The following is a 25,742-nucleotide window of genomic DNA, read 5'->3' as shown; positions in this document are numbered from 1 at the left end:
AGATGATCTGCTTATTGGCAATTGATTCTCTTTAAATAATTCATTAATTCACACTCTAATAAAATTCTCCCCGAAACTGGAAGATCATTTCGAGATCTTCAAACATATTCGAGGGTTCAATATGACTATTGTAACTTCGGACAACACATAATATGAGACTTTACCATCGTGAAGCGGCTTTTTGCAAAAAGACGAGGGAGAAAGTCATGAGTAAGAGTCTAAGAGATGTGCTAAGTTGGGTCACCGTGAGCCTCGTTGCTAGGTTCCCCGTGCATCCCCGGTGATAGAGTTTTGGTTGTGGTTTGTTTTGATTGACGAGTTGTTGTTTTTTCCCTTTCTTTTCATTGTTTTCTTGCCTTTTTTTTTTTTTTTACAAATGCTAACGAGTGCTCCGCATTGAAAATTGTAGTGTTTAATTTTTTGAATTAAAAATTTCTTTAAATGAAATGCTTAAAGAGTACCGAGGACACTCGTTAGCAAGATTTTTTATTTTTTTTAATTTGAGTATGGCTTGTAAGATTTTTTTAATGAAATGCTCAAGGGACTGCAAAATATAAGTACTGGACAGAACAGTACAAGACAGTACAAGACAGAACAACACAAGACAAAGTTTAAGGTGTTGAACAAATTTTGTCTTTGTGCGATGTTTAGTGGACAAAATGTTATTTTAGTATTTTAGACAATTTGTGCAGAGGATAATAAGTTGTCCCGTGGTTCAGTGGGGGACAATAATTTAGGATTTTGTCCAGTCCCTTGACCCCGAGTTTGTCCTGTCCCAGGAACAGTTTTAATATCAAACACAGTACAATTGAAGTTTACCAAATTAACAAGTCTTTTTTGTCATATGAGCGGCTCATAATGAGCTTATAATCTATAAGCTCAAAATGTGACCTTACCAACTAAAGCCTTAGTGTTTGGGTAAATTAATAAAAAGTGCTTATCACAATTTTATAAGCTACTTATGTCATATTTTAATAAACTTTCACGGTATACTTATCGATCATATTTTATAAGCTACTTATGTCATATTTTTGATAAGCTTCCACAACATACTTAACATTGAGCTTATGAAAAAGTATCACACTTTGAATTGTGCCTACTCATTCTACACAATACTCCCTCCGGACACAATACTCACTAGACTTCCATATACTATTAATTTGTTTTAATAATAAATTTGTGAGTATAGATAAATAGTAGGTTTGGCTTTTTGTTTTAAAATAAATTTAAACAAAAAATTTCAAAAATGAAATAAAAATTAGGTTTGTCAAACATGGACTTCTAATTGAAAAATATCTAAGATAGACTCATACTATTATTAAAAGTAGATTTTATAATAGTAAAAAATGTTTAACAAATATATAATATTTTTTAAAATTTACTAAAATAAGTAAGATCCACATTTGAATCATATATATACTCCATAAAAATAAGCACTTGTGTAAAATATAATAATCTAAGTTTTATATGAAAATCCATTATTTACGTATGGAAGCCATGATATTGTCCAAATCAAGAAAATGTACAAAAAAGCGAGATCAAACAATTTATAACTTTATTCATGAATTTATTATTACTAATGCCTTTATTATTGTACATTTTAATTTGCCATTCAAAAAAAAAATTGTACATTTTAATTTCTTTTGCTTTTACGTTTTCCAATAAGTAAAATATAAAATTATTATTACAGGTAGACATATATCATAGTAGTACTATAATTATTTATGTAAAAATGTTTTTTTAACCGTTAATTTCTTGATTGTTTTTTGTTTTTTTTTATTTAAATAAGTGATGTTCACATACTTTTTAGGTTTTATTTGAGTTTTTCTCTTGTGATTTTTCATCTGGTGTTGTTTAATCCCGTTTTAGTTCGGAGTTTTTCTTTTGTTTATCACGTCTTAGTACGGTGTTTGTTTTTTTGTTCAGATTTGCAAGTTTGTTTCGATCCAAATTAAGTGCAGATTCAATGACATTAACATCATCAATGTTGCAGATCCGGATACATGATCATTTCAGACATTTGAAGATTGTCAAATCAATCGTAGGCTTTGTCAAATACATCAAGCCGTTTTATGCTATTAACTCGGATGCTGTGAGTCTGTTTGCAGATTCATTTTTATTAGTTTTTATCAAAATTAAATATGTAATGGTTTTAATTGATGTATTCCCTATGAATTTGAATGAATGAATATTTGTTTTTGAGTTAAAAAAACCGTTAATGTTCTAATTTTTTTTTTTTAGGGAAGCCTCTTCAATTAAGTGGCAAATAAACCTGTTGAAGCTACAAAACTTCAAATCAAAATAAAAGGTTTTTTTTTGTGGTGCAACAATGCATCTCTTTACTTCATTTTAAAGTGACATATAGAAACTTTCTATCCAAAAAAAAAAGAAGAAAAAGTGACATATAGAAACTACATGATCACTTTTAAAGTGATAGAAGCAATGCTAAAGCTTTATATATCATGCTTGTATTTGTATATATGAATAAAACAAAATTAAAGTGACTATAATATAATCTCTTCTTAAGTAACGCACCATGCATGTGTAGTAGTTACTAATTCTAGCCAATTCTTGTCATGATAGATTCTCTTTTAGGCCTATAAAAGGCAATACTCTTGGCATATTATTCACACACATCAAACAAATAACTAATTATCTATATTCTTATACTTAAAGATAAAGAATATAGCAAATTGGTTTAGCTTTCAATGGCTAAAATGATGGTTCAAATTTTGGTGCCAATCTTGCTTGTGTTTGTGCTAGTGTTAGAGGTCGGGGCTACTCCTCCAGGAATTGCTAAAGATCATAAGCAAGGCTATGCAACTTGCAAGATAAAGAAGTACAAACATTGCTATAATTTGGTGCATGTGTGTCCAAAGTTTTGTCCTAATGAATGTACTGTGGAGTGTGCTTCTTGCAAACCTATTTGTGTTGGTGGGACAAACCCTTCACCTGATTATCCTACCCCTTCTACACCTCAAAATCCATCACACTCACCTGATTACCCTACCCCCTCACACGCGACTCCTACTCCTTCTACACCACATAACTCACCCTCATCTTCTTCTTCTGCTTCCTCATCCTCTTCCTCGTCTTCTTCTTCTTCATCACATACAAGCCCTTCTACACCAAAGAATCCACCACCTTCATCGTCTAGTACACCATCTTCTTCCTCGTCCTCTTCATCATCGTCATCATCTTCAGCATCATCATCTTCTTCCTCATCATCACCGAAAAGTCCTTCTACACCAAAAAACCAACCACCTCCATCCTCTACACCGTCTTCTTCTTCATCTAATTCCTCTTCCTCTTCATCGTCTTCATCTTCTGCTTCTTCTTCCTCTTCCTCTTCATCTCCTCAAGGCCCTTCTACACCACAAAGCCCACCAACTTCATCATCTACACCATCTTCTTCTTCCTCTTCATCTTCTTCTGCTTCTTCTTCCTCTTCCTCTTCCTCTTCCGCTACTTCCAATTCATCACCCGGTAGCCCTTCAACACCAAACCCACCATCTTCATCCTCTACACCTTCCTCTTCATCTTCCTCCACTTCCTCCTCCTCCTCCTCGTCTTCATCATCATCGCCTCATAGCCCTTCTACACCCCAGAATCCTCCAAAAACATCTCCTTCATCTTCAACTCCTTCAGGAAAAGGCGATTCTTCCTCACACAAAACGGCTAGATGTTGGAACAAAAACTATCCCAAATGTTACAATATGGAACATGTTTGTCCTAATGCCTGTCCCGGCAGCTGTGAGGTTGATTGCAACACATGTAAACCAGTTTGCAGTAAGTCTTCATATGTTTCTTCTTATCAAACTTTGCATTAAACTCTTCAAAAAATTTGAAATTTTTTATAACAATTTTCCAATTAACACAATAATAGTTTAAAATATGATTTTAGTCCCTGCAATTTTTGTGTTTTTTGTTTTAGTCCTTGTAAGTTCTTTTAATTGAGTTCTAACTTTACAACTTCAAAAAATGATGTTTTTAATCTCTAACGTTATACGTGGCCCAATAAGTTGACGTTAGGGGGCTAAATGCAACATTTTTTCAATTTGTAAAGACAGAAATCAAACATAAAAACTTACAAGGACTAGAACTAAAAAAGCATAAATTAGATATGATTTCCTTGTCAATATTTAAAGGAATTTGATATGAATTTTGTTTTTTCAAAGAAAAATTACATTTTTCTAATAATTATTATGTGTATGTGTGTGTGAGGGCATGCTAAATTATATAAATTACCTAATTGCATGATTTGCAGAGTGTGACAAACCAGGAGCTGTTTGTCAAGACCCTCGATTCATTGGTGGTGATGGAATCACTTTTTACTTCCATGGCAAGAAAAACAACAACTTCTGCCTTGTATCTGATGCCAACCTCCACATAAACGGTCACTTCATAGGTAGAAGGAACCATAACATGAAGAGAGACTTCACATGGGTCCAATCCATAGCTATTCTCTTTGACAATCACCAACTCTTCCTTGGTGCAAAGAAAACAGCCACATGGGATGACTCTGTGGACCGCCTTGCTCTCTCCTTTAATGGCGAACCCATTACCCTTGACGAATCAGAAGGTACGAAATGGGAATCGTCCGATGTGTCCATTGTTAGGGAATCCTCCACAAACAACATCATTGTAGAAGTTGAAGGAAAATTTAGAATTACAGCCAAGGTTGTCCCTATAACCGAAGAAGACTTGAGGATTCATAATTATGGTATCACCAAAGATGATTGTTTTGCTCACCTTGATTTAGGCTTCAAATTCTTTTCTTTGAGCAATGAAGTGAGTGGTGTGTTGGGTCAAACCTATAAACCTGATTATGTGAGCCGTTTGAACATTGGAGCAAAAATGCCTATAATGGGAGGTGGAAAAGAGTATGAAACATCAAGCTTGTTCTCCTCAGATTGTTCTGTAGCACGTTTCGTCGGCAATAACAAATTCGACGATGATATTCTAATGGTAGAGGATTTAGCTCTCCCTAGCTTGAGTTGCACAAGTGGAATTGATGGAGAAGGAGTTGTTTGCCGGAGATGATTAACTGAGGACACAAGTTCAACATGCATGTGAAGTGATACTTCATTGGAGTTTTTTTTTTTTTTTCTTTCTATTTTTATTAATAATAATAAAATATCCAATCATCAAATAACTTGGATGATTTTGTGGTTTAAACAGTAAAAAATAATGTATTCATGTGCTTTATGTGAAATAAATATATAATGAATTCGTGAGCATAATAACATTTCGATTCACCTTTCTATAAGTTGGACCTTGAGCTTATTGAACTCAAAGTAGTTGTTCTCGGCGTGAGCTTAATTGTAGGAATTGATAAAATTCAAGATTTTACTAACTTTCCAAAAAGAATGTGTCATGTGAATCAAGAAATCCTTAAGTTGGATGTGAGCTCCACCAAAGATTGCACTCAACAGATTTTTAGGGTTTTATTGAAAAATTGGGGATTTTAATTTTTAAGTTTAGAAAGAGATTGAGAAGAACATAAAAGAAAGATTTATGTGTTATTTGGAGGTGTATTTGATTAAAAATTGATTTTGAATTAAGGAAGAAGATGAAGATGGTGATAACATGTTCATACCTTCATACATTTTTTGAATTTTTTTTTTAATTTCAACAAAAAAGGTAAATAAAAAAAAAATTATCCTATGTGGATTGACATCTCAGCATTTTGAGAGAAAGGAATTTTGCCTATACTAATTTAAAGAGACTACATTATTTTTTGGTCAAGTAGCCTTTATGGCTAGAAAATCCACCGTAAAAGTGAATAAGTGGAATATCTCGGGTTCGAATCTGGGCTCTTGTACATATAGTGTGATATCCCTACCAATTGAGCTAAACTCATGGGGACAAAGAGACTACATTTAGAAAAGAGTAATTGAAATGTTGACATGTTTTTCACAGAATATATATAGACATATTGTCATCATAAATAGGTGATAATATTGATATTAAAATAAACATAAATGGGTGATTATGGACTAAAATGTTTAGGCCTACACAACCTATTGATAATTGGGGATGAAAACGAAATTTGAGATATTTATAGAAACTAAAAAATTGTTTAACTCTTTATTTTATAATAACGAGAACCACGATTCACTAATTTATAGAGACAAAAATTTATTGATATAAAGTATAAACCATCAATGAGTTTGATATTTCTATAAAGGTTATGTTTAAACTTGGGGAGGCTTACACTATTGATCTCTTGACAATTTGAAAGTGTTTTATTCAACGAGAATAAGCTATATAAATAGATTTGAGTGTATCAAGAAGTAGTGTAGAAAAACCTTTTAACTTTGATACGATAGGTTAAATAAACCATTAAGATAAATTTTTATTGACCCAATTATCTTTAATAAAAAAAAAAATTTGGAGATGCAGGGGATCGAACCCTGTACCTCTCGCATGCAAAGCGAGCGCTCTACCATTTGAGCTACATCCCCATGTGACATTGTCGTACATTTAGTTCTTTAAGAAAATAAAGTTTTTTTTAAAATAATTTTTAGCAAGTTTAACACATACCGGTGTAATCTGTAATAAACCGAAAATTTATGAAAAAAGTAAACTATGACCTCGTTTAGATTGACTTATTTTAAATATATGTGGGCTTATTATCTATTGATATAAGTTATTATATTAGGCTCTGTATCAATGTTTTAAGAACCGGACCGGAGGTCGAACCGTTGTGACAACTGGTTCAAGGGTCAACCGGTCGGATCGGTTCAACCGTTATTGAACCGTTTATATTGAACCGTTCATATAATTTTTTCACGTGTTTGAGTCTATGGTTGGAAAGGAAAGATTTTTGATTTTTTAACCTTTCAATTTCAATCCATCGTTTTTTTTAATTAAAAAATCAGTTTTTTTTTTTTTTTTAAGTGAGAGAAAAACCGGCCGGTTTTTCCGGTTCACCGGTTCACCGGTTCACACCGGTTCATACCGGTTCATACCGGTTCACACCGGTTTTTGACCGGTTCCACTGACTAGCGGTTCTTGCTAGTCGTCCGGACCGCCGAGGGCACCGGTTCGTGGTCGAACCGGTCGGACCGGCCGGTCCGGTTCGGTTTTTAAAACATTGCTCTGTATGATAAAAAAATTAGTGGATAGCTAATAAACTAATTTTTAGCGGATGAGCTAATTAATGGCTAATAATATATAAGCTAGCTTTTAGCTTATAGCGAATAAATTAACTTATTAAATTTGTAGTTTTTGGTAAAGTTAGCGAAATTAGCGGTTGAACTAGCTTATAAGTATGAAATGACATAAAAAATATATTTAATTAATATTTAAATTTTTTTCAAGTAAGACGACCGGGGTAAAATTGGAAGAAAAAATTATAAGCACATAAGCTATTTAAAATAACATTTGAAAAATAAGCTATAAGTTAGTAAAATAAGCTATAAACTCTTTTTGAAAAACGTTTACCAAATTAACAAGTCTTTTTTTGTCATATGAGCGGCTCATAATAAGCTTATAGTAAAAAATATGACCTTACCAACTAGAGCCTTAGTGTTTGGGTAAATTAATAAAAAGTGCTTATCACAATTTTATAAGCTACTTATATCATATTTTAATAAACTTTCACAATATACTTATCGATCATATTTATGTCATATTTTGATAAGCTTCCACAATATACTTAACATTGAGCTTATGAAAAAGTATCACACTTTGAATTGTGCCTACTCATTCTACACAATACTCCCTCTCGACATAAATATAAGAAAAGAAACACTTCAAATTTTGGACACAAATATAAGCAAAATTCAACTACTTTAAAACTAATTAATACTAGGCTAAATTGCACTTTTGGCCCCCTAAGTTTCAGAAACTTGCAATTTTGGCCCCTTATGTTTCAAAATAGCACTTTTGGCCCCCTAAATTTTAAAAAGTTGCGATTTTGACCCCTTATGTTTTAAAATAGCATTTTTGGCCCCCTAAGTTTCAGAAAGTTGCAATTTTGACCCCCTATGTTTCAAAATAGCACTTTTGACCCCCTATCTTTACCCTTTTTGCAAAAAGTTAATTTTGACCAAGTCAAAATTGATGTGGCATAATAATATATAAACCTGTTAAGCATAAACTGCAGAGGCAAAATAACATAATTAAAATGACATAACAAGTCAAACTTATTACATATAAGAAATTACATTCAAAATAGAAGTTCGAGACAATTTTCTAAATCAAAATGACATAACAAATCAAGTCATTACATATAAGAAGTCATTACATAATCAAAATAACATAATCAAAATGACATAATAAAAAGCACGAAGGGTTTCCAATTTCCATTGTTTCCTATTTTTGGATTTGGGATTAGGTTTTTTTTTTTACGTATAGTGAGAAATCCTTTTGAATAAACGTCACGAAGGATTAGGTTAATTCTTTAGGATTTGAGATTATATGTGTGTTAGTGAAAAAATAAATTTAAAGCACGTGACTTCTTCCTTTTATTTTTTTATTCTTTTAGTTTTTTTTAATTATAAGATGATAAAAAAATGCTGACGTGGCAGCTGAGTCACTTAAGTGACTTGCCACATCAACTTTGACTCGATCAAAATTGACCTTTTGCAAAAGGGGTAAAGATAAGGGGTCAAAAGTGCTATTTTGAAACATAGGTGGCCAAAATCGCAACTACTGAAACTTAGGGGGCCAAAATTGCTATTTTGAAACATAGGGGGATAAAATCGCAACTTTCTGAAACTTAAGGGGCTAGAAGTGCTATTTTGAAACATAAGGGGTCAAAATTGCAAGTTTCTGAAACTTAGGGGGCCAAAAGTGCAATTTAACCTTAATACTACTATTCCTAATATACCCTTACTTAATCATTTCACTTTTCAAAAGTTTATGTGATTTCCAAGGCATAAATCATTTTTCAAAGGGTAATATAGTAAACTTAATTCATGTTTTGCATTAAATCAACAAAATTAACTACACTTAACTAAATTTCTTAAACATCGCGTAAACGGTTATTTTTTCTTATATTTCGTATTAATCAACTTGACCTACAATATCTAAATGCAAGAATTTGATCTAGCGATAGTGTCCTTAAAAGGAGTTATAAAAAAAAGAAAATTGACAATACTGGGATCACTTTATAAGTGATAGAAGCAAACCTCTATAGTTTTATGGTGCATGTATGTGTGTATGAGTAGTGTTATGGCCAAAAGAATATTAAACTAAATTAATATCTTAAGAAATAAATAACCATGTGAAAATATGCTGTTTTTGGAAAAAACAAAAAACAGAGTCCCAAAGTCTAGCCACATGTATATAGCTTCTTCATGTCATGATAGATTCTTTTCATGCCTATAAAAAGAAATGCTCTTGCATTTGTTATTCTCATTCAACCATTAATAGTTCAAATACCTTCAATATGGCTAAAATAATGGTTCAAATTTTGGTGTCAAGCCTGCTTGTGTCTATGCTAACGGCAGAGGCAGCAGGGGCCACTACACCAGGAATTGCAAAAGATAATGAGAAGGGCCATGCAACCTGCAAGATAAAGAAGCACAAACATTGCTATAATTTGGTTCATGTTTGTCCTAAGTTTTGTCCTAATGATTGTACTGTGGAGTGTGCCTCTTGCAAACCTATTTGTGTTGGAGGCACAAATCCTCCACCACCACCACCATCTCCTTCACCTTCAACGCTTTCTGACAACGGTGAATCTTCCTCCCCAAATACAGCTAGATGTTGGGATCAGAATTACCCAAAATGTTACAATATGGAACATGTTTGTCCTAATGCTTGTACTGGTGGTTGTGAGGTCGATTGCAACACATGCAAACCGGTTTGCAGTAAGTCTTCGTATGTGCACGTGAGTGCGCATACTAAATTATATAATAATTTTGGCATCTTCAATATTTACATAAGGAATTATATAAGAATTTCATTTTTTTTTTCCGTCCTGAATTCAACTTTTTCTAATAGTTATTTGTGTCTGTGTATGCAAGTGCGCATACTAAATTATATAAACTACTTATTGATTTTATGTTGAATGCAAACATTATTTGCAGAATGTGACAAACCAGGAGCTGTTTGCCAAGACCCTCGATTCATTGGTGGTGATGGAATCACATTTTACTTCCACGGCAAGAAAGACAACAACTTCTGCCTTGTTTCTGATACCAACCTTCACATAAGCTCACTTCATAGGTAGAAGAAACCATAACATGAAGAGGGACTTCACATGGGTCCAATCCATAGCTATTCTCTTTGACAATCATCAACTCTTCCTTGGTGCCAAGAAAACAGCCACATGGGATGACTCTGTGGACCGCCTTGCCCTTACCTTTAACGGAAAACCCATCACCCTTCACGAATTAGAAGGTACGAAACGGGAATCATCCAGTTTGTCCATTGTTAGGGAAACTTCCACAAACAGCATCATTGTTGAAGTTGAAGGAAAATTTAGAATAACAGCTAAAGTTGTCCCTATAACCGAAGAAGACTCGAGGATTCATAATTATGGTATCACCAAACATGATTGTTTTGCTCACCTTGATTTAGGCTTCAAGTTTTTTCCTCTGAGCAACGAAGTGAATGGTGTGTTGGGACAAACCTATAAACCCGATTATGTGAGTCGTGTGAACATTGGTGCAAAAATGCCAATTATGGGAGGTGGAAAAGAGTATGAAACAACAAGTATGTTTTCTCCCGACTGTTCTGTAGCTCATTTCATTGGGAACAATGGACTCAACAATGATATTGCAATGGTAGAAAATTTGACCCTACCTAGCTTGAGCTGCACAAGTGGAATTGATGGACAAGGAGTTGTTTGCAGGAGATAATTTTGTTGTTGAATAGAAAACACAAATGATGCTTCAATATATCAGAAAACAATTCTATTTTAATTAATAAGAATAAAGTATACTATCATCAAATGATTTGAATGATTTATGTTAAAAACAAAATTTACATATGTATGCGAGACGGTATATAATTTCTCTATCCACTGCAGAAGCAGGGTTACATCTAAGAAGCAATTGTTGCTCTTTAATATTACTATGAATAAAGCAACAATTCAATTTGAAATAAAAATATTCATGGACTTGATTGGACCCAGTTTCAAGCACCGTTATGCATCCGAGGAACTACCTTGATTGGACCCAGTTTCAACCACTGTTATGCATCCGAGGAACTACCTTGATTGGACCCAGTTTCAAGCACCGTTATGCATCCGAGGAACTACCTTGATTGGACCCAGTTTCAACCACTGTTATGCATCATCCATAGCACCGATCTTAATCCATAAGAGATAAGTTAACTTAAATGTGAAGTATAGATGGCTATAAAAGGCATGGATCAACCATTGTTCCATATCATAAGTTTGTAAATCATAATAGTAGTGTTAAAACATTTTCTCTCCATCTCCGTGGTGCTATATCAACTAACCATTCACCGCGTATATCTGTCACAGTACGTATATTATAATTTTGACTGGTAAGAATATTTTCATTATAGATAACCCACTCAGGCTTGTGATCCAGACAATTTGATGGATGCAAGTGTACCACCTGGTTGTCTTTCACTGTCAAGTAGTGTCCTGTCCGCTCAAGATGAGCCACCTGCATGAAATATCCTGCTAGCATTGCCTTTCTTATGTTGACGTAGTAGGCGCGACTATTGAAGTTTGTGCTGCATAACTTCAAGTTAAACCGAGCCATGATACGAACAAGCTGTTGTCGAACATTATCAGCTAATTTGAGTGCCCTATTATTAATGAAGTTGTTGTAGCACCAAGAAGCATCCTCATTGTTTTGCTTGTAGGCATGGTATACATTCAAGAGGGTGAGATGATCTCCATCAATATGTCCAAACCTAGCCTTCGCTTCATCCGCAGCTTTTAGTGCCTGCCTAGGCCGGATAAAGCAATTGGGTACTGATAGCATGGCAGAAATTGAAAGAATCTCGTTTGAACAGTTGAATTCTGGACTAACAACAAGCATCTTTGACATCTGAGGGTCCAACGGAAACTCACTCATAATCTCACCCAGATTTGTTAAGTTACATTCATCATCCAGTGCACCCAAGTAATTCAACAGTTCCAAAGCACGGCTTAAAGTTTCAACGGCAGGAGGGTCCATGAAGTCAAAATGCACTATATCATCTATACCCAGTTTCTTCAATGTAAGAACTATGTTGGCAAGATTAGTTCTCAAAATTTCAGGATCAGTCTGCGGCTTAAGGTCATTATTGAAACTTCTTTCAGTATAAAGTCTAAAGCATTTCCCTGGTTGAGTTCTTCCAGCACGTCCAGATCTCTGGTGTGCACTAGCCTTTGATATCGGAGACACCAACAAAGACTCACCACAAACTCGAGGGTTATAAACCTTCTGCTTAGCAAATCCAGGGTCAATAACATAAACTATACCATCAATTGTCAACGAAGTTTCTGCTATGTTTGTAGATACCACAATCTTCCTTCCAGTGGGGCCTCCGTCCTTAACTGGAGGCGGAGCTGGCTCAAATATCCTCTGCTGCATAGCTGGAGGAAGAGTAGAATACAATGGCACTACTTTCACAGGGCCCACCTGATCCCCCAAATTTGCAACTTCTTTCAATATTTTGCAGCATGCATCTTCTATCTCCTCCTCTCCAGTAAGAAAAACAAGTATGTCTCCAGCAGGTTCACACATATGAATCTGCACCACTGTCCTAACAGCAGCCTCAAAGTAATCCCTTTCTGGTTCCTCAGTATAAAAAATTTCCACCGGATGTAACCTTCCAGGTACTTTCATAAGAGGGGCACCAACAAAATATCCCTGAAACTTCTCAGCGTCAATCGTTGCACTCATAACCACCAACTTCAAGTCAGGTCTTTTTTTAAGAACTTCCTTAAGAAGACCAAGTAGCACATCAGTTGCCAAAGTCCTTTCGTGTGCTTCATCTAGAATAATTACTTTGTATCGCTCTAAAAGTGGATCTGTCATTGCTTCTCTCAAAAGCATACCATCAGTTAAATACTTCAAAACTGTCCTTGCACTACTACAATCTTCAAAACGGACGCTATAACCAACTTGTTCTCCAATAGTGACATCCATCTCTTCAGCAACACGGCGTGAAACAGACATTGCAGCCATTCTACGAGGCTGAGTGCATGCGATCATCATCTTCTTGCCGCGCTTATCTGGTGTCTCTAAATCAACAGCTTCTAAAACAAATTGAGGAATTTGAGTGGTTTTACCACTACCAGTTTCACCAACGAGAATCAAAGTCTGATTATCCTTGAAAACTTGCAAGAAATCATCTTTCTGTTGCCAAACGGGAAGGGTTTTCCTCTTATCGAAAATATCATAGTACCTTGCAGAGTAAGGTTTACCGTTCCAGTGATTAATGAGATTGTTGCCGTTGGTTTTCACCATCTTAGCAGTAGCAGCAGCAGAGTCGTCGAATAAACTCAATTTTCTCTTCCTTTCTGTACCCATCATCAAAACCATAATAACAAATTCTACAAATAATATATTGATTGATATTGAGGAGAGAAACAAGTATGGGACGAGAGTGAAATTGAAGGAAAAGATTTGACTGAAATTCTACAAATAGTTAGTATAATATATTGGTCTATATATATATATATATATATATCCTTCAAAAAAGATTTGATTTAGATTTATATTTAGATATTTCCTTCAAAAAAGATTTGATTTAGATATTGTTGAAAAAAGGAAAGAAAAAAGTACAAACAAAAACTGAATACAGTAAAAGATAATAAGATATCGTTATCTATTAATGATAAATTTTGAGATAAACCGTCTTTAGAAATTAAGAGATATGTACACCGCCATAAAAAATAAAAAATAAAAACCACACTCATAATTTTTTTTTTAAATGATACTATTTAATTGTTTATGTTCTTAAATGGTGCGTGTGCACAGATTCTTGAACAATTGGTTTATGTTAGATTTTTTTAACTAGCAAAAATGAGATATATTAAATGAACAATTAGTTCCTCAACATAAGGTGTGTCGAAAAAGACTACAAGAGTTTACAAACACGACATCCGAAAAAACCACATGAAAACAAAGTTACACCATGCCCGGACAAATAAACGGGCTCGACCACCAGCTATATGGTAGTTGGAAACTAAATTAATATTTGTTGTCTTCAACTACCAGAACGAATAAACTTTGACCTTATCCAACAATTAAGGTAATATGGATTGTTCTAAGTTTCTAAATAACATGTGATTTTATTCGTTCCAAATAATTCAACACATAAGAGCCAAATAAGTTGCAGGAAGGAGCAATGCGCTCTAAGACCACCCGATAAATAAGTAAACCGAAGAAAATGGTTTGACATATTCTATGAATCCACCGATGACAAGCTAATCCATGCCCTAACTAACGCCCAAAGAGAGCCAAATATGCTACAGGAAAGTGATGAGTCGATTCCATGCATTTGCATCCGACAACACATGACTCGGCTTCTGGAGAGATGATGCATCAACTCGCCAAATTGACTTTTGTTGGCAACGCTATATTTTTTGAAAAATAATAATTTAAGTCAATCTTTTTTTTTTTACAAGACTAATCAAAAAAAGGCAAAAAAAAGAAGAAGAGAAACAACAAGAATAGAAACATGAGCTATTCTCTCAGAAAATGTTCAGACGAGTCGCTCCTAATAAGGTTAAGAATGTTGTCCGGTGGTATGCCATGGATTAAGAGATCTGCATCCGATGAGGCTATGAGCTTTGCTAAGAATGCATATCTCTTTACATCGTATTAATCAACATGACTTACAATATCTAACTCTAAGAATTTGATCTAGTGACAAAACGACAAATTTTGAATTTAAAAGTTCTTGAGTTTAAGCCTTATGTTAATGCCCTTAAAAAGAGTTAAATGTGTATTTTTTAAATTCTAAAGTCTTCTCTATTTTAGACTCAATACCATTCCTAACCCTAAATTTAAATTATAAAATAAAATAAAAATTTGACATACAATTCAATACCGTGATCCCTTTATAAGTTATAGAAGCAAACCTCTATAGCTTTATGGTGCATGTATGAGTGTCATGGTCAAAAGAATATTAAACTAAATTAATATCTTAAGAAGTGAAAATATGCTGTTTTTGGAAACAACAGAAGACAGAGTCCCAAAGTATAGCCACATGTATATAGCTTCTTCATGTCATGATAAAAAGAAATGCTCTTGCATTTGTTATTCTCATTCAACCATTAATAGTTCAAATACCTTCAATATGGCTAAAATGATGGTTCAAATTTTGGTGTCAAGCCTGCTTGTGTCTATGCTAATGGCAGAGGCAGCAGGGGCCACTCCACCAGGAATTGCAAAAGATAATGAGAAGGGCCATGCAACCTGCAAGATAAACAAGTACAAACAAACATTGCTATAATTTGGTTCATGTTTGTCCTAATGATTAGTGTGCCTCTTGCAAACCTATTTGTGTTGGGGGCGCAAATCCTCCACCACCACCATCTCCTTCATCTTCATCTCCTTCAGCTTCAACTCCTTCACCATCCCCCAAAACAGCTAGATGTTGGGACAAGAATTACCCGAAATGTTACAATATGGAACATGTTTGTCCTAATGCTTGTCCCGGTGGTTGTGAGGTCGATTGCAACACATGCAAACCAGTTTGCAGTAAGTTTCTCGTATCAATGTTAGCGTTAACAAGGATAACTAATAATTTTGGCATCTTCAATGTTTACAAAAGGAATTATATAAGAATTTAATTTTAGCATCCCGAATTCAACTTTTTCTAATAGTTATTTGTGTATGTGCATATTGATTTTATGTTAAATTCACACATTATTTGCAGAATGTGACAAACCAGGAGCTGTTTGCCAAGACCCTCGATTCATTGGTGGTGATGGAATCACTTTTTACTTCCACGGCAAGAAAGACAACAACTTCTGCCTTGTTTCTGATACCAACCTTCACATAAACGCTCACTTCATAGGTAGAAGAAACCATGACATGAAAAGGGACTTCACATGGGTCCAATCCATATAGCTATTCTCTCAATCACCAACTAACTCTTCATTGGTGCCAAGAAAACAGCCACATGGGATGACTCTGTTGACCAATGGATGTTTTCCCCTGATTGTTCTGTAGCTCGTTTCAATGGGAACAATGGATTCAACAATGATATTGCAATGGTGGAAAATTTGACGCTCCCTATAGCTTGAGTTGCACAAGTGGAATTGATGGAGAAGGAGTTGTTTGCCGAAGATAATTTTGTTGTTGAATAGATGACACAAATGATGCTTCAACCAGAAAACAATTATATTTTAATTAATAACATTAAAGTATACTATCATCAAATGACTTGAATGATTTTGGTTTAGCTGCCAAAAATTGTGTATTCATGTGTCTTATCTTATGTGAAATTAATTATATTTATATATGTATTATATATTATGTTTAAAATGTTTATATTAAAGACCATATTGATTTGACATCTCTAAATTTCAACGTGCATATATTTTATTTTAGCATATGGCAATGCTAAATTTTACATACATAAATATTCAACAATATTTAGATGAGATGGAGCAAGTCTTTTCTAGTTTAACTAAAGTTTTAGATTCATTTTTTGATTTGAGCATGCAGCAGCTACCGTGTTAAATTTTTAATGAGAATTTGTCGTGTATTCAAGTTCCACAAACTTGAGAGATTAATCGATTTTGCAGTTGCGCGCAGAGAATACAAGGTTTACGTCAAAAATAAAATTTACATATAAATGAGAGACGGTATATAATTTTTCTATCCACCGCATAAGCCAGGGCCGGCCCGGGCAAGCAGGCCCATAGCCCAAGGCCTCCAATTTTATGGGCCTCATTTTTGTTTTGAGGTCCATCATGTAATCAGAGGTCAAGTATTTAAACTAAGAACTTTGATGATTTCTCTCCCGACCCCTCGCCTTTCTTTTATACCCCCAAAAATCTCATTTTGCGCCTTACGGTTTGAAAATTTTTGCCAACAAACTTCGGTTTTTACGAACCGCAGTTTTTAAACATGGAAAAAAAATTCGGTTTATATAAACCGAAATAACATAAATTTACCCACCAAAAAGAAGAAAGATTTATGTGAAAATTCGTGTAGAGCTACCTGTGGTAAATTTATCATATATCTCTGAATATAAGTCGTATGCTAATGATTTTTAATCTAGTGTAAAGAACACAACATTTACTACAAGATTGACACCGGAATTGTTAAATTTCATTAAGTATACCATGAGAAAATCTATCTACAAGTTTGAGAAAAGTTTCTGCTCTGTTTCTGTACCAGTACCCATTATTTGGTCAAACTGAACCAATTGGATAGTTAACCCTCAAAACAAAAATTATATTTGTATTCTTGACACCCTAGGCTTTCTAACGAGTGGTCGTTTACTCAAATCGGATATCGTTTAGTATTTCAAATAAATTGTGGAAGTTGAGGGTCTCATGCAGAATTTATGCGGGAAATCTGGAAAAAAATTTGGAACACAATATTTCGGTTTATATTAACCGAATTTTTTTAGCATGACAAAAAAATTCAGTTTGTATAAACCGCAATACCCTCAAGGGCAAAAACAGAAATTCAGGAGTAGAAAAGAAATGCGAGGGGTCGGGAGATAAATTATCAAGAACTTTTATCATGTAAAAAGTGTTGATCCAGTGGTGCGCGTTTGGCTGTTATGTTTCCAGTACCGATAGGTTGTGCGTTCAACTCCCACGCGTGTTATTCTTTTCTTTTATTAACAACACTATTAATTTATAATATAATGAACAATGGTTATATGTACCATAAGTTGTTTGCATAAGCTCAAAAATAAGTTAATCCAAACAGCGCCTATGTACCAAAAAAAAACCTCTATAACTTATAAATAACTTCACCATTTTTTTTTAAAATAGATGATGTTCTTTTTTAAAAAAATTATATTTTTTATTATGGGTCCATTTTTATTATTTATCTCGGGCTTCCAAAATCTCGGGACCGGCCTTGACAGAAGGAAGTTGTTGCTCTTTAACATTATTATAAATAAGGCAACAATTCATTTTGTACCAAAAAACAATTCAATTTGAAATAAATATATTCATGGATAAATAACAAGGAAAAATAGAATACGTAAATTAGTTTTTACACTATCATCCGATGAATATTTGTATTCCGCCAAATCATAACGATATTTTGAAATTAGTTATATGAAAAAGGGTAAATAGTGTTATACCCCCCTGCAAAATAGGTGAGTTTTGCGTTACCCCCTGCAAATTTTTTTTTTGAGATTACCCCCCTGCAATGTCAAGATTCCTTGCGTTACCCCCCTGGCTCAACAAGTGGACATATGTCATGGACGAATCTTGACGTGGCATGACACGTGGAAATTAATTTATTTTTTATTTATTTTTAATTGCCAACTCAGTAATTATTTATTTTTTAATTAAAAAAAAAAATGAAAAAAAACTTTTTTTTTTAAAGAAATTTTTTTTAAATTTTCCGTAAAAAAAAAGTAGTTTTTTTTTTATTTTTCCGTCAAAAAAAAAAAAAACCCAACTATCTATCTTCTTTCTTTCTATTTTCCGTTTTTATTATTATTAGTTATTATTATTATTGTATTTGCTATTATATATATATATATATATAAAATGTATTATATTTTTTTTTATATAATAACAACTTTTAGTAAAAAAAAAAAATAATAACAAAACTTTCTTTTAAGTATGTTCGTAAAAATATAACAACTTTTAAGTTATTTTTTTTTTCATTTTTTTAAGTAAAAAATAAATAATTACTGAGTTGGCATTTATTATATAAAAAAATATAATACATTATATATATATATATATATATATATATATATATATATATAATAGCAAATACAATAATAATAATAATAACTAATAATAAAAAAAAACAACTTTTTTTTTACGGAAAATAGAAAGAAAGAAGATATAAAGTTGGGTTTCATTTTTTTTTTACGGAAAAATTAAAAAAAAAAAAAACTACTTTTTTTTTACGGAAAATAAAAAAAAAGTTTCTTTAAAAAAAAAGTTTTTTTTTTCATTTTTTTTAATTAAAAAATAAATAATTACTGAGTTGGCAATTAAAAATAAATAAAAAATAAATTAATTTCCACGTGTCATGCCACGTCAAGATTCGTCCATGTCATATGTCCACTTGTTGAGCCAGGGGGTAACGCAAGGAATCTTGACATTGCAGGGGGGTAATCTCAAAAAAAAAAATTGCAGGGGGGTAACGCAAAACTCACCTATTTTGCAGGGGGGTATAACACTATTTACCCTATGAAAAACTATTTTACAACATCCGTACATGCCAATTAAATTCTAATAACAATATTATCTATGAAAAAGAAGAATGTTATTCAATACTTGATATCATGGATACTTGTAAAATAAATTACATTTATAATAAAATTCCTAAAGGAAATAAAGGAATAAAAGACTAATAACAAAAATAGCTGCTGAAATTGAACAAGGGTAAACAGTTAGGGATCCTGGTGACTTGGCGAGTGTTTGGTTTCACGTTAGAAACCCATAAACGTGCGTTTTCTATCTTTCAACGTGATTCTGCAATTTAATGGCTTGTTTGGCTAAACTCAAAATTGGATCTCTTTCACGCGATTTCCTTCCCAGACGTGCGTAAACTTGAAGCCATGATTCCTAGCTTTTGCGTCAACGAAACGTGATTCAGACTTTTTGGGTGGCAGGTATTCTTTTATTTATTACCCATAATTCTTCTTAATTTTCCAACACAAACAATTATTCATGGAAAGAAACATACGCGTCTTCTTCCTCCTTCATTACTACACATCAACTCAACTTCAATTTCTTCTCTGAGAAAGGATTTCTTTGCATCTGTTTTCAGATTTGGTGAATCCGCATATGACCTTTTATTTATTTTTGCCAACTGCTGTCATTACTCATGTTAGATTGGTGTTTGTTGGATGAATTTATTGCTATTGTTTCCTCTCTCTCTGTGTGAATTATTTTTAACATACTTCCTTTCATTGTTCTTCCAAGTCTGAAGGTAAGTAGAAATTTTATTGATTTTTTTTTTTTGTGATGACTTGCTGCAGTAGTAGTGTTTCTTCTTCCCTGTTAAAGTTTTTATCACATGTTATATACCCTGTTTTATTGTTATCTTAAATAATGCATAGTATGTGTTTGATAAAAAGTCTCTAAGAAGAAAACAAGGTCTTGCTTTATTTTAGGGTTTTTAAGTTCTGTTATTATTGGACTCAAATGTTGATGCATTTATGTTTCTAAGTTTTGTTATTGTTGGACTCAAATGTTGATACTACTTAAAAAATAAATGCAAGTGTTTGGTCTTAGAGATTTGGACTCATTGTTTTAAAAAATAGTTATGTTATTATGTTTCTTGGTATAGGCATAAGTTTTCTTAAAAAAATATACAGACCTGAAAGATTGGTAGAATAATAATCAAGCCGGTGCTTATTTGCTTCAATAACTTTGCCTTTATTACGTAGAACAATAATCAAGCCAATGACAAGTATGGATACATTATTGTGTTTTATATATACATTATTGTGCTGTAATGGGAAGGATAATTTATTCTGGAAGGATAATTTATTCTGGTCTGTTAGTTGGGCAGGTAATGGTGTTGTAATGTTCTTGATTGCCATCATATTTTGTTTAGTTTTGGATAGCAGCCTGTCCTAAGTAACTCTGTAATTTTATAATGGTGTAGTTGGGCAGGTATTTGCTCTTAGAGCTTTGGTCTACTGCTTAAAAACAAATCATGTTCTTGTTGCTGCAGTGAGTTTATATATATATATATATATATATATATATATATATATATATATATATATATATATATATATATATATGTGCAGTATTTGATCTTGGAGCTTTGATATAGTATTTGGCGTTGTTTTAAGTATAAGTTTTTTCATTTTCCATTCTACTTGTGTATATATAGTATGGATACATATAAGAAGAATGTTTTGGCGGTTCCCCCTTCAACTAATGATTCCAAAGCTTGTTTGTTGTCTTATTTTATGTGTATTTTGTATTGTGGTTAACAATTTGAATGAAGTAGATTGCGCCTTGTTGTCTTGTGTAACACCCCCTTTTCAAATACTGAAAAGAAGAGCGTCACAGTTCTCTACCCAAGTTTAAATGCTTAAATACAAGCAAATAAAATTATGCTGATTTATTTTTCTTAAAAAGAAAGTAATAAGTGAGAAATGTACTCTAATATATGAGTATTATTTTTGTTTCTTTAAGTAATCTCAAAATACACTTTATGTAAATCGAAGGTAAACCCATAAATAATATGCTTCACTTATATCAAACAATCATCAAGTAATTTTGCTCAAAGAATTTTCAAATATAAAACATTTCCATTTCACATAAGTGTCTTACAATTTTTCAATATGAAATAATAAAAGATAAATTCCTACAAAAGACTCTAACCCACAAACGATCACGAGCTGGTCAAACACTAAAGATGCATGTCATCTAGAGAGTACCCCAATGACGTCATCAATACATATCAAAGAGATCTTTCTCTTCGGAATCCAAAAATAAAACTAGACCACCAATCAGATACCTAACGTTCTTTATTTTAATGTCTCTCACAATGCCATTTTCCTTTCCTCAATGAACTTCAACTTGAGGTCTTAGTATCCTGCACTAACTGTTGTAAGGGGTGAATCACTCGTACACAAGTTACCATCGTGATGATGTCACAAGGCTACACATAATATTATACAAGTATATGCATTTTTATTTAATAGTATATATACATACCTGAGTATCTAATCATGTACTCCCTTCGGTCCTTTTTATAAGGAACAATTTGAAAAAATCACACAGACCAAGGAATCACATTTAACATAATTATTTTCATTTAATACTCTTATAAATTTAAATTTATTCCATATATACCCTTATTTAATTACTCTTTATTCAACTAATTTATTTATTTTTAAATTCTCTCTCATAATAAATAAGGGCATAAGTGAAATTGAACATTTAAAACATTTGAAAATTGGTCAAAGTTTCTTATAAAAAGGACCAAATTTTTTGTCCTAAGTGCTCCTTATAAAAAGGACCGGAGGGAGTATTTAATTAAATAGAATTAAGTAGTCAAATAGTCACATATAGTCAAATAATCACAAAGTGAATTACACAAACATTATATCATCATCACTAATCAACAATTAGTCAGACAAGGAAAATCAAATATATCAATCGCCAAATATATCAATCATCAAATATATCAAACATCGAAATTGAATCATTTAAAATGTATACAAAATCTAATCATAAATCTTCACTCGAAGTTAGTCTTCTAATTTGGTTAGTATTATCTTTATTCAACCTACTTCATGGAGACCTCTATTATGAGCGTAAGGCCGTTTCAACTGCCATAACATGGTCGTTTGCAAATCAACATATATCAAATATGTCTCAACCATTCTGGCCCGAGCGCTACACCTTATTATAGATAGTCCTGCACAGTCAGGTTTCACCACGTCGGGTTGTATGATTTCCTCCAGTCAGAGTGGCTATCTCTGACTATTGGTAGGAGTTCAAAACGCCGGTGATCCCCATTAGGTCTTGAGGCGACCCAGCCAAACCTATCCTCAGTCTTACATACATTATAGTACTGTAAGAAACACCCTATTTTGCTCTTCACCTATCAAAGGTGATTAATTATTTAACTCTTCAACTTAATTTGTCTTTGTCAATATCTAACTTAGACATATTAATCCTCAAAACTCACCATACAACTTATGAGATCACCTCAAGCTTTCACCATAAACACTCAAGCACATGAACATTTTCAAATCATATATTGCAGAAGATTTATTCACGCATATATTCAAACTAAAATCAATCACTCATCATTTAACATTTTGCATATACCTTAATGAATATAAATTACTATATAAAGTACACCACACCCCTAGTTATAACTAATAATATATATACAAGTAACATATTTCTTGTGCTCATCGAAACTTATTATTAACGATTCCCCTTACCTCGAAGCTTTCCAAATTAACTTCAGCGATCACCTTCTTCTATGATACCTATTCACTTATAGAAACAAGTGTCTCTTAACTAACTATAATTGTAATTACAAGTCTAACATCATTAAAGTGTTAAAGTAAATTATTCAAGAACAAGAAGCTGGCATTTCTAATCATGTATATGGCTTTAGATCATTTAAACAAACACTTTCCACCCATCATAATACTAATCTAAATGTTTAGAAGGATATGGTTCTGTTACCATGTTTTCGATTTCTATCTTTGATTTTATTTTATTTCTAAACAATTAAGTAAATGAATGTTGCTTAGTTAAAACTTAGGGATTTATTATAGAGTAGTGACCGAGTCCAATATCAAAACAAAGCCAAATAAAGGTAAACAACCGGTAACTAACTAGTATATTGAATAAGTACACCCTGTTTTTGAAAGAAAATGACTTTTAGTTTCATTGATTTAATTGTCTAAGCTAAAAACTGCTAGAAATAGAACACTAATGACATAATCAACATGTGAATAAGTGACATGAATGTTTTAGAAAGAAGGAACAAAAGAACCTAAACTTGAAAATTATTGAAATTAAAGTAATAGAAAGTTTTAAAGTGAATGAAAAAGACTAATTTTTTTAAATGGACAAACAAACAAAATAAAAGAATTTAAGAAGAAGGAAGAGTTTCGGACCTTAACATTCCTGGCTTCTTTTGAGAGTGATAGTTGTGTGGGTTTGATAAAAGGTTAATGTTCTATTTATAGGTTCATGCTTCTACCTCTCCATGGTAAATATTAGATCCACGTTTTCACTTTCATTTTGTGAGGAACAAAGGGGCCACGTTGATTTCATAGGTGTAGTTCTTATCTTAAAATTAAATGCATGCTTATCTCTTAATTACTCTTATTTTAATCGTTCATTTTATTTTATTTTTCATTTTTATTTTTAATAGAAATGATAAAATTAAGGACATTATCCAAACCTACATATTTTTGTGATCTCAAAAATATTTTTCTTTTCTTTTTCTGGGATTAAAATTATACTGTTGAGTAAACAACTGTCAGAAATCCGGTTGAATTTTAAACCCAAACTTTTATCATAGTCTACTGAAATATTTCATGATTGATTTCTAAAATTATTTTTCTTAAATTCACAGTCTAGAGAAAATATTAATTATCAGTCTACACAAGATAAATATACTATCAAATCACACATAAAATAATTCGGAAATAAACTATTTATTTTCGACATATTTTTATAAACTATTTATTTTTAACGGTGTATACTTTTACACTCTCAATTCTAAAATTTCAACCATAGTTTACATTAAATTAATAGATTAGATCTATAGGTTTTCTTTATCTAAGGTTTATTTTCAAGAAAATAATTATTTAAACATTCTCACGCTTTAGACATATAACTAGGACTAACATGATATTGTATACTCTTTAAATAAATTATTTTTACAAACTATTGTGAAAATATAACTAAATCATCAAATTTATTTTATAAAAATACTTAAATTAATAATATAAAGAAAATACTAGTTTATAAAATTTGGGGTGTTACATCTTGTATTTATGTTTAGGCTGCTGCTAATTTGTCTATGCTTTGCTGCATAAAAATAAATATATATATATATATATATATATATGGTGCTGGTTTTTTTTCCTGCTGTTCTGTTTTGGTTGCTACTCTCTTGTTCATTGTATTGTATCTTTCCTTTTGCTGCTACTCTCTTGTTTCATTTATATATGAGTTTCTTATGCTGCTCTCTTATGACAGGCTGCTTTCTATTAAAATGAATGGTTGGAATGAACACTTGGAACAAGATGGTGATGATGATGATGATGATGATGATATTTTTGAAGAAGCTTCTCTTTTGGCTGCACTAGTTGGTGAATATGCAGTAAATAATTTATGCAAAAAACCGTGTAGAACTAGTGAACTAACTGGTCATTCATGGGTTCAAGAAATATTACAAGGGAATCTCACTCGTTGTTATGAAATGTTTTGAATGGAAAAACATATTTTTAACAAATTATGTACTGAATTAATGGAACATGGTTTAAAGTCTTCTAAACGTATGGGAGTTGAAGAAATGGTTGCAATGTTTCTAGTCGTTGTAGGCCATGGGGTAGGCAATAGAATGATTCAAGAAAGATTTCAACACTCGGGTGAAACGGTAAGTATACATTTTCATCGAGTTCTTCATGCTTGCCTTAAGTTGTCCTTCAAATATATCATACCCGAAGATCCTATGTTTCGTGATTGTCATGCCAAAGTAAAAAATGACCAACGTTATTGGCCATTTTTTAAGAATGCTATAGGAGCGATTGACGATACACATGTGTCATGTGTAGTTAGTGCTAGTGACCAAACCAAGTTTATCGGATGAAAAGGGTATCCAACACAAAATATTATGGCTGTATGTGATTGGAATATGTGCTTCACTTTTGTGTTAGCTGGTTGGGAAGGTACTGCCCATGATGCTCGTGTTTTTGATCAAGCTCTTACAAAGAAAGAGCTTAATTTTCCACATCCTCCTCCGGGTATGTTCTTTTATGTTACTAGAAATGATTTGTTATATTAATACTATTCTTGCACATTATAACAATTACTTTGTTATCACATTTTATTAATTACTTTATTTTTGTAGGTAAGTTTTATTTGGTAGATTCTGGGTATCCAACATACATTGGTCCTTATAGATGTGAACGCTACCATCTTCCCG

General features: G+C 32.6%; 2 protein-coding genes, 1 long non-coding RNA gene, 1 other non-coding gene and 2 pseudogenes across 4 annotated transcripts; 3 read left to right on the top strand and 3 right to left on the bottom strand.

The window, feature by feature from the left end:
• Positions 1-2,648: 2,648 nt before the first annotated feature.
• LOC123898330 (TRIO and F-actin-binding protein-like) lies at positions 2,649-5,230 on the top strand. Its single transcript, XM_045949257.1, has 2 exons — positions 2,649-3,789; positions 4,268-5,230. Exons 1-2 carry the CDS (start codon positions 2,709-2,711, stop codon positions 5,041-5,043), a joined length of 1,857 nt encoding a protein of 618 aa, XP_045805213.1. The 5' UTR covers positions 2,649-2,708; the 3' UTR covers positions 5,044-5,230.
• A 1,164-nt stretch (positions 5,231-6,394) lies between these two features.
• TRNAA-UGC lies at positions 6,395-6,467 on the bottom strand. The gene has a single exon. It is a non-coding gene; the product is annotated as a tRNA-Ala (tRNA).
• A 2,933-nt stretch (positions 6,468-9,400) lies between these two features.
• LOC123899755 lies at positions 9,401-10,817 on the top strand (annotated as a pseudogene).
• Positions 10,818-11,234: 417 nt separating this feature from the next.
• On the bottom strand, positions 11,235-13,454 carry LOC123898603 (probable pre-mRNA-splicing factor ATP-dependent RNA helicase DEAH2). Its single transcript, XM_045949599.1, has one exon. It carries the CDS (start codon positions 13,452-13,454, stop codon positions 11,364-11,366), a length of 2,091 nt encoding a protein of 696 aa, XP_045805555.1. The 3' UTR covers positions 11,235-11,363.
• Positions 13,455-15,228: 1,774 nt separating this feature from the next.
• On the top strand, positions 15,229-16,180 carry LOC123896236 (annotated as a pseudogene).
• A 5,163-nt stretch (positions 16,181-21,343) lies between these two features.
• On the bottom strand, positions 21,344-23,925 carry LOC123899934. The gene is made up of 3 exons (XR_006805764.1): positions 23,701-23,925; positions 23,014-23,061; positions 21,344-21,659 (listed from the first exon to the last, which is right to left on the bottom strand). It is a non-coding gene; the product is annotated as an uncharacterized LOC123899934 (long non-coding RNA).
• Positions 23,926-25,742: the final 1,817 nt, after the last annotated feature.

This window comes from Trifolium pratense, linkage group LG7, assembly GCF_020283565.1.
Source record: "Trifolium pratense cultivar HEN17-A07 linkage group LG7, ARS_RC_1.1, whole genome shotgun sequence".
NCBI lineage: Eukaryota > Viridiplantae > Streptophyta > Magnoliopsida > Fabales > Fabaceae > Trifolium > Trifolium pratense.
The sequence above is the reverse complement of the archived record's forward strand: the minus strand, read 5'-3'. Positions and strand labels throughout refer to the sequence as shown.

Bases quoted from the DNA above. Each gene is read 5' to 3' on its own strand.
- LOC123898603 (XM_045949599.1), bottom strand. From the start codon at position 13,454: ATGGGTACAGAAAGGAAGAGAAAATTGAGTTTATTCGACGACTCTGCT.
- LOC123898330 (XM_045949257.1), top strand. From the start codon at position 2,709: ATGGCTAAAATGATGGTTCAAATTTTGGTGCCAATCTTGCTTGTGTTT. The intron at 3,790-4,267 runs GTAAGTCTTCAT...CATGATTTGCAG, and splicing joins CACATGTAAACCAGTTTGCA to AGTGTGACAAACCAGGAGCT.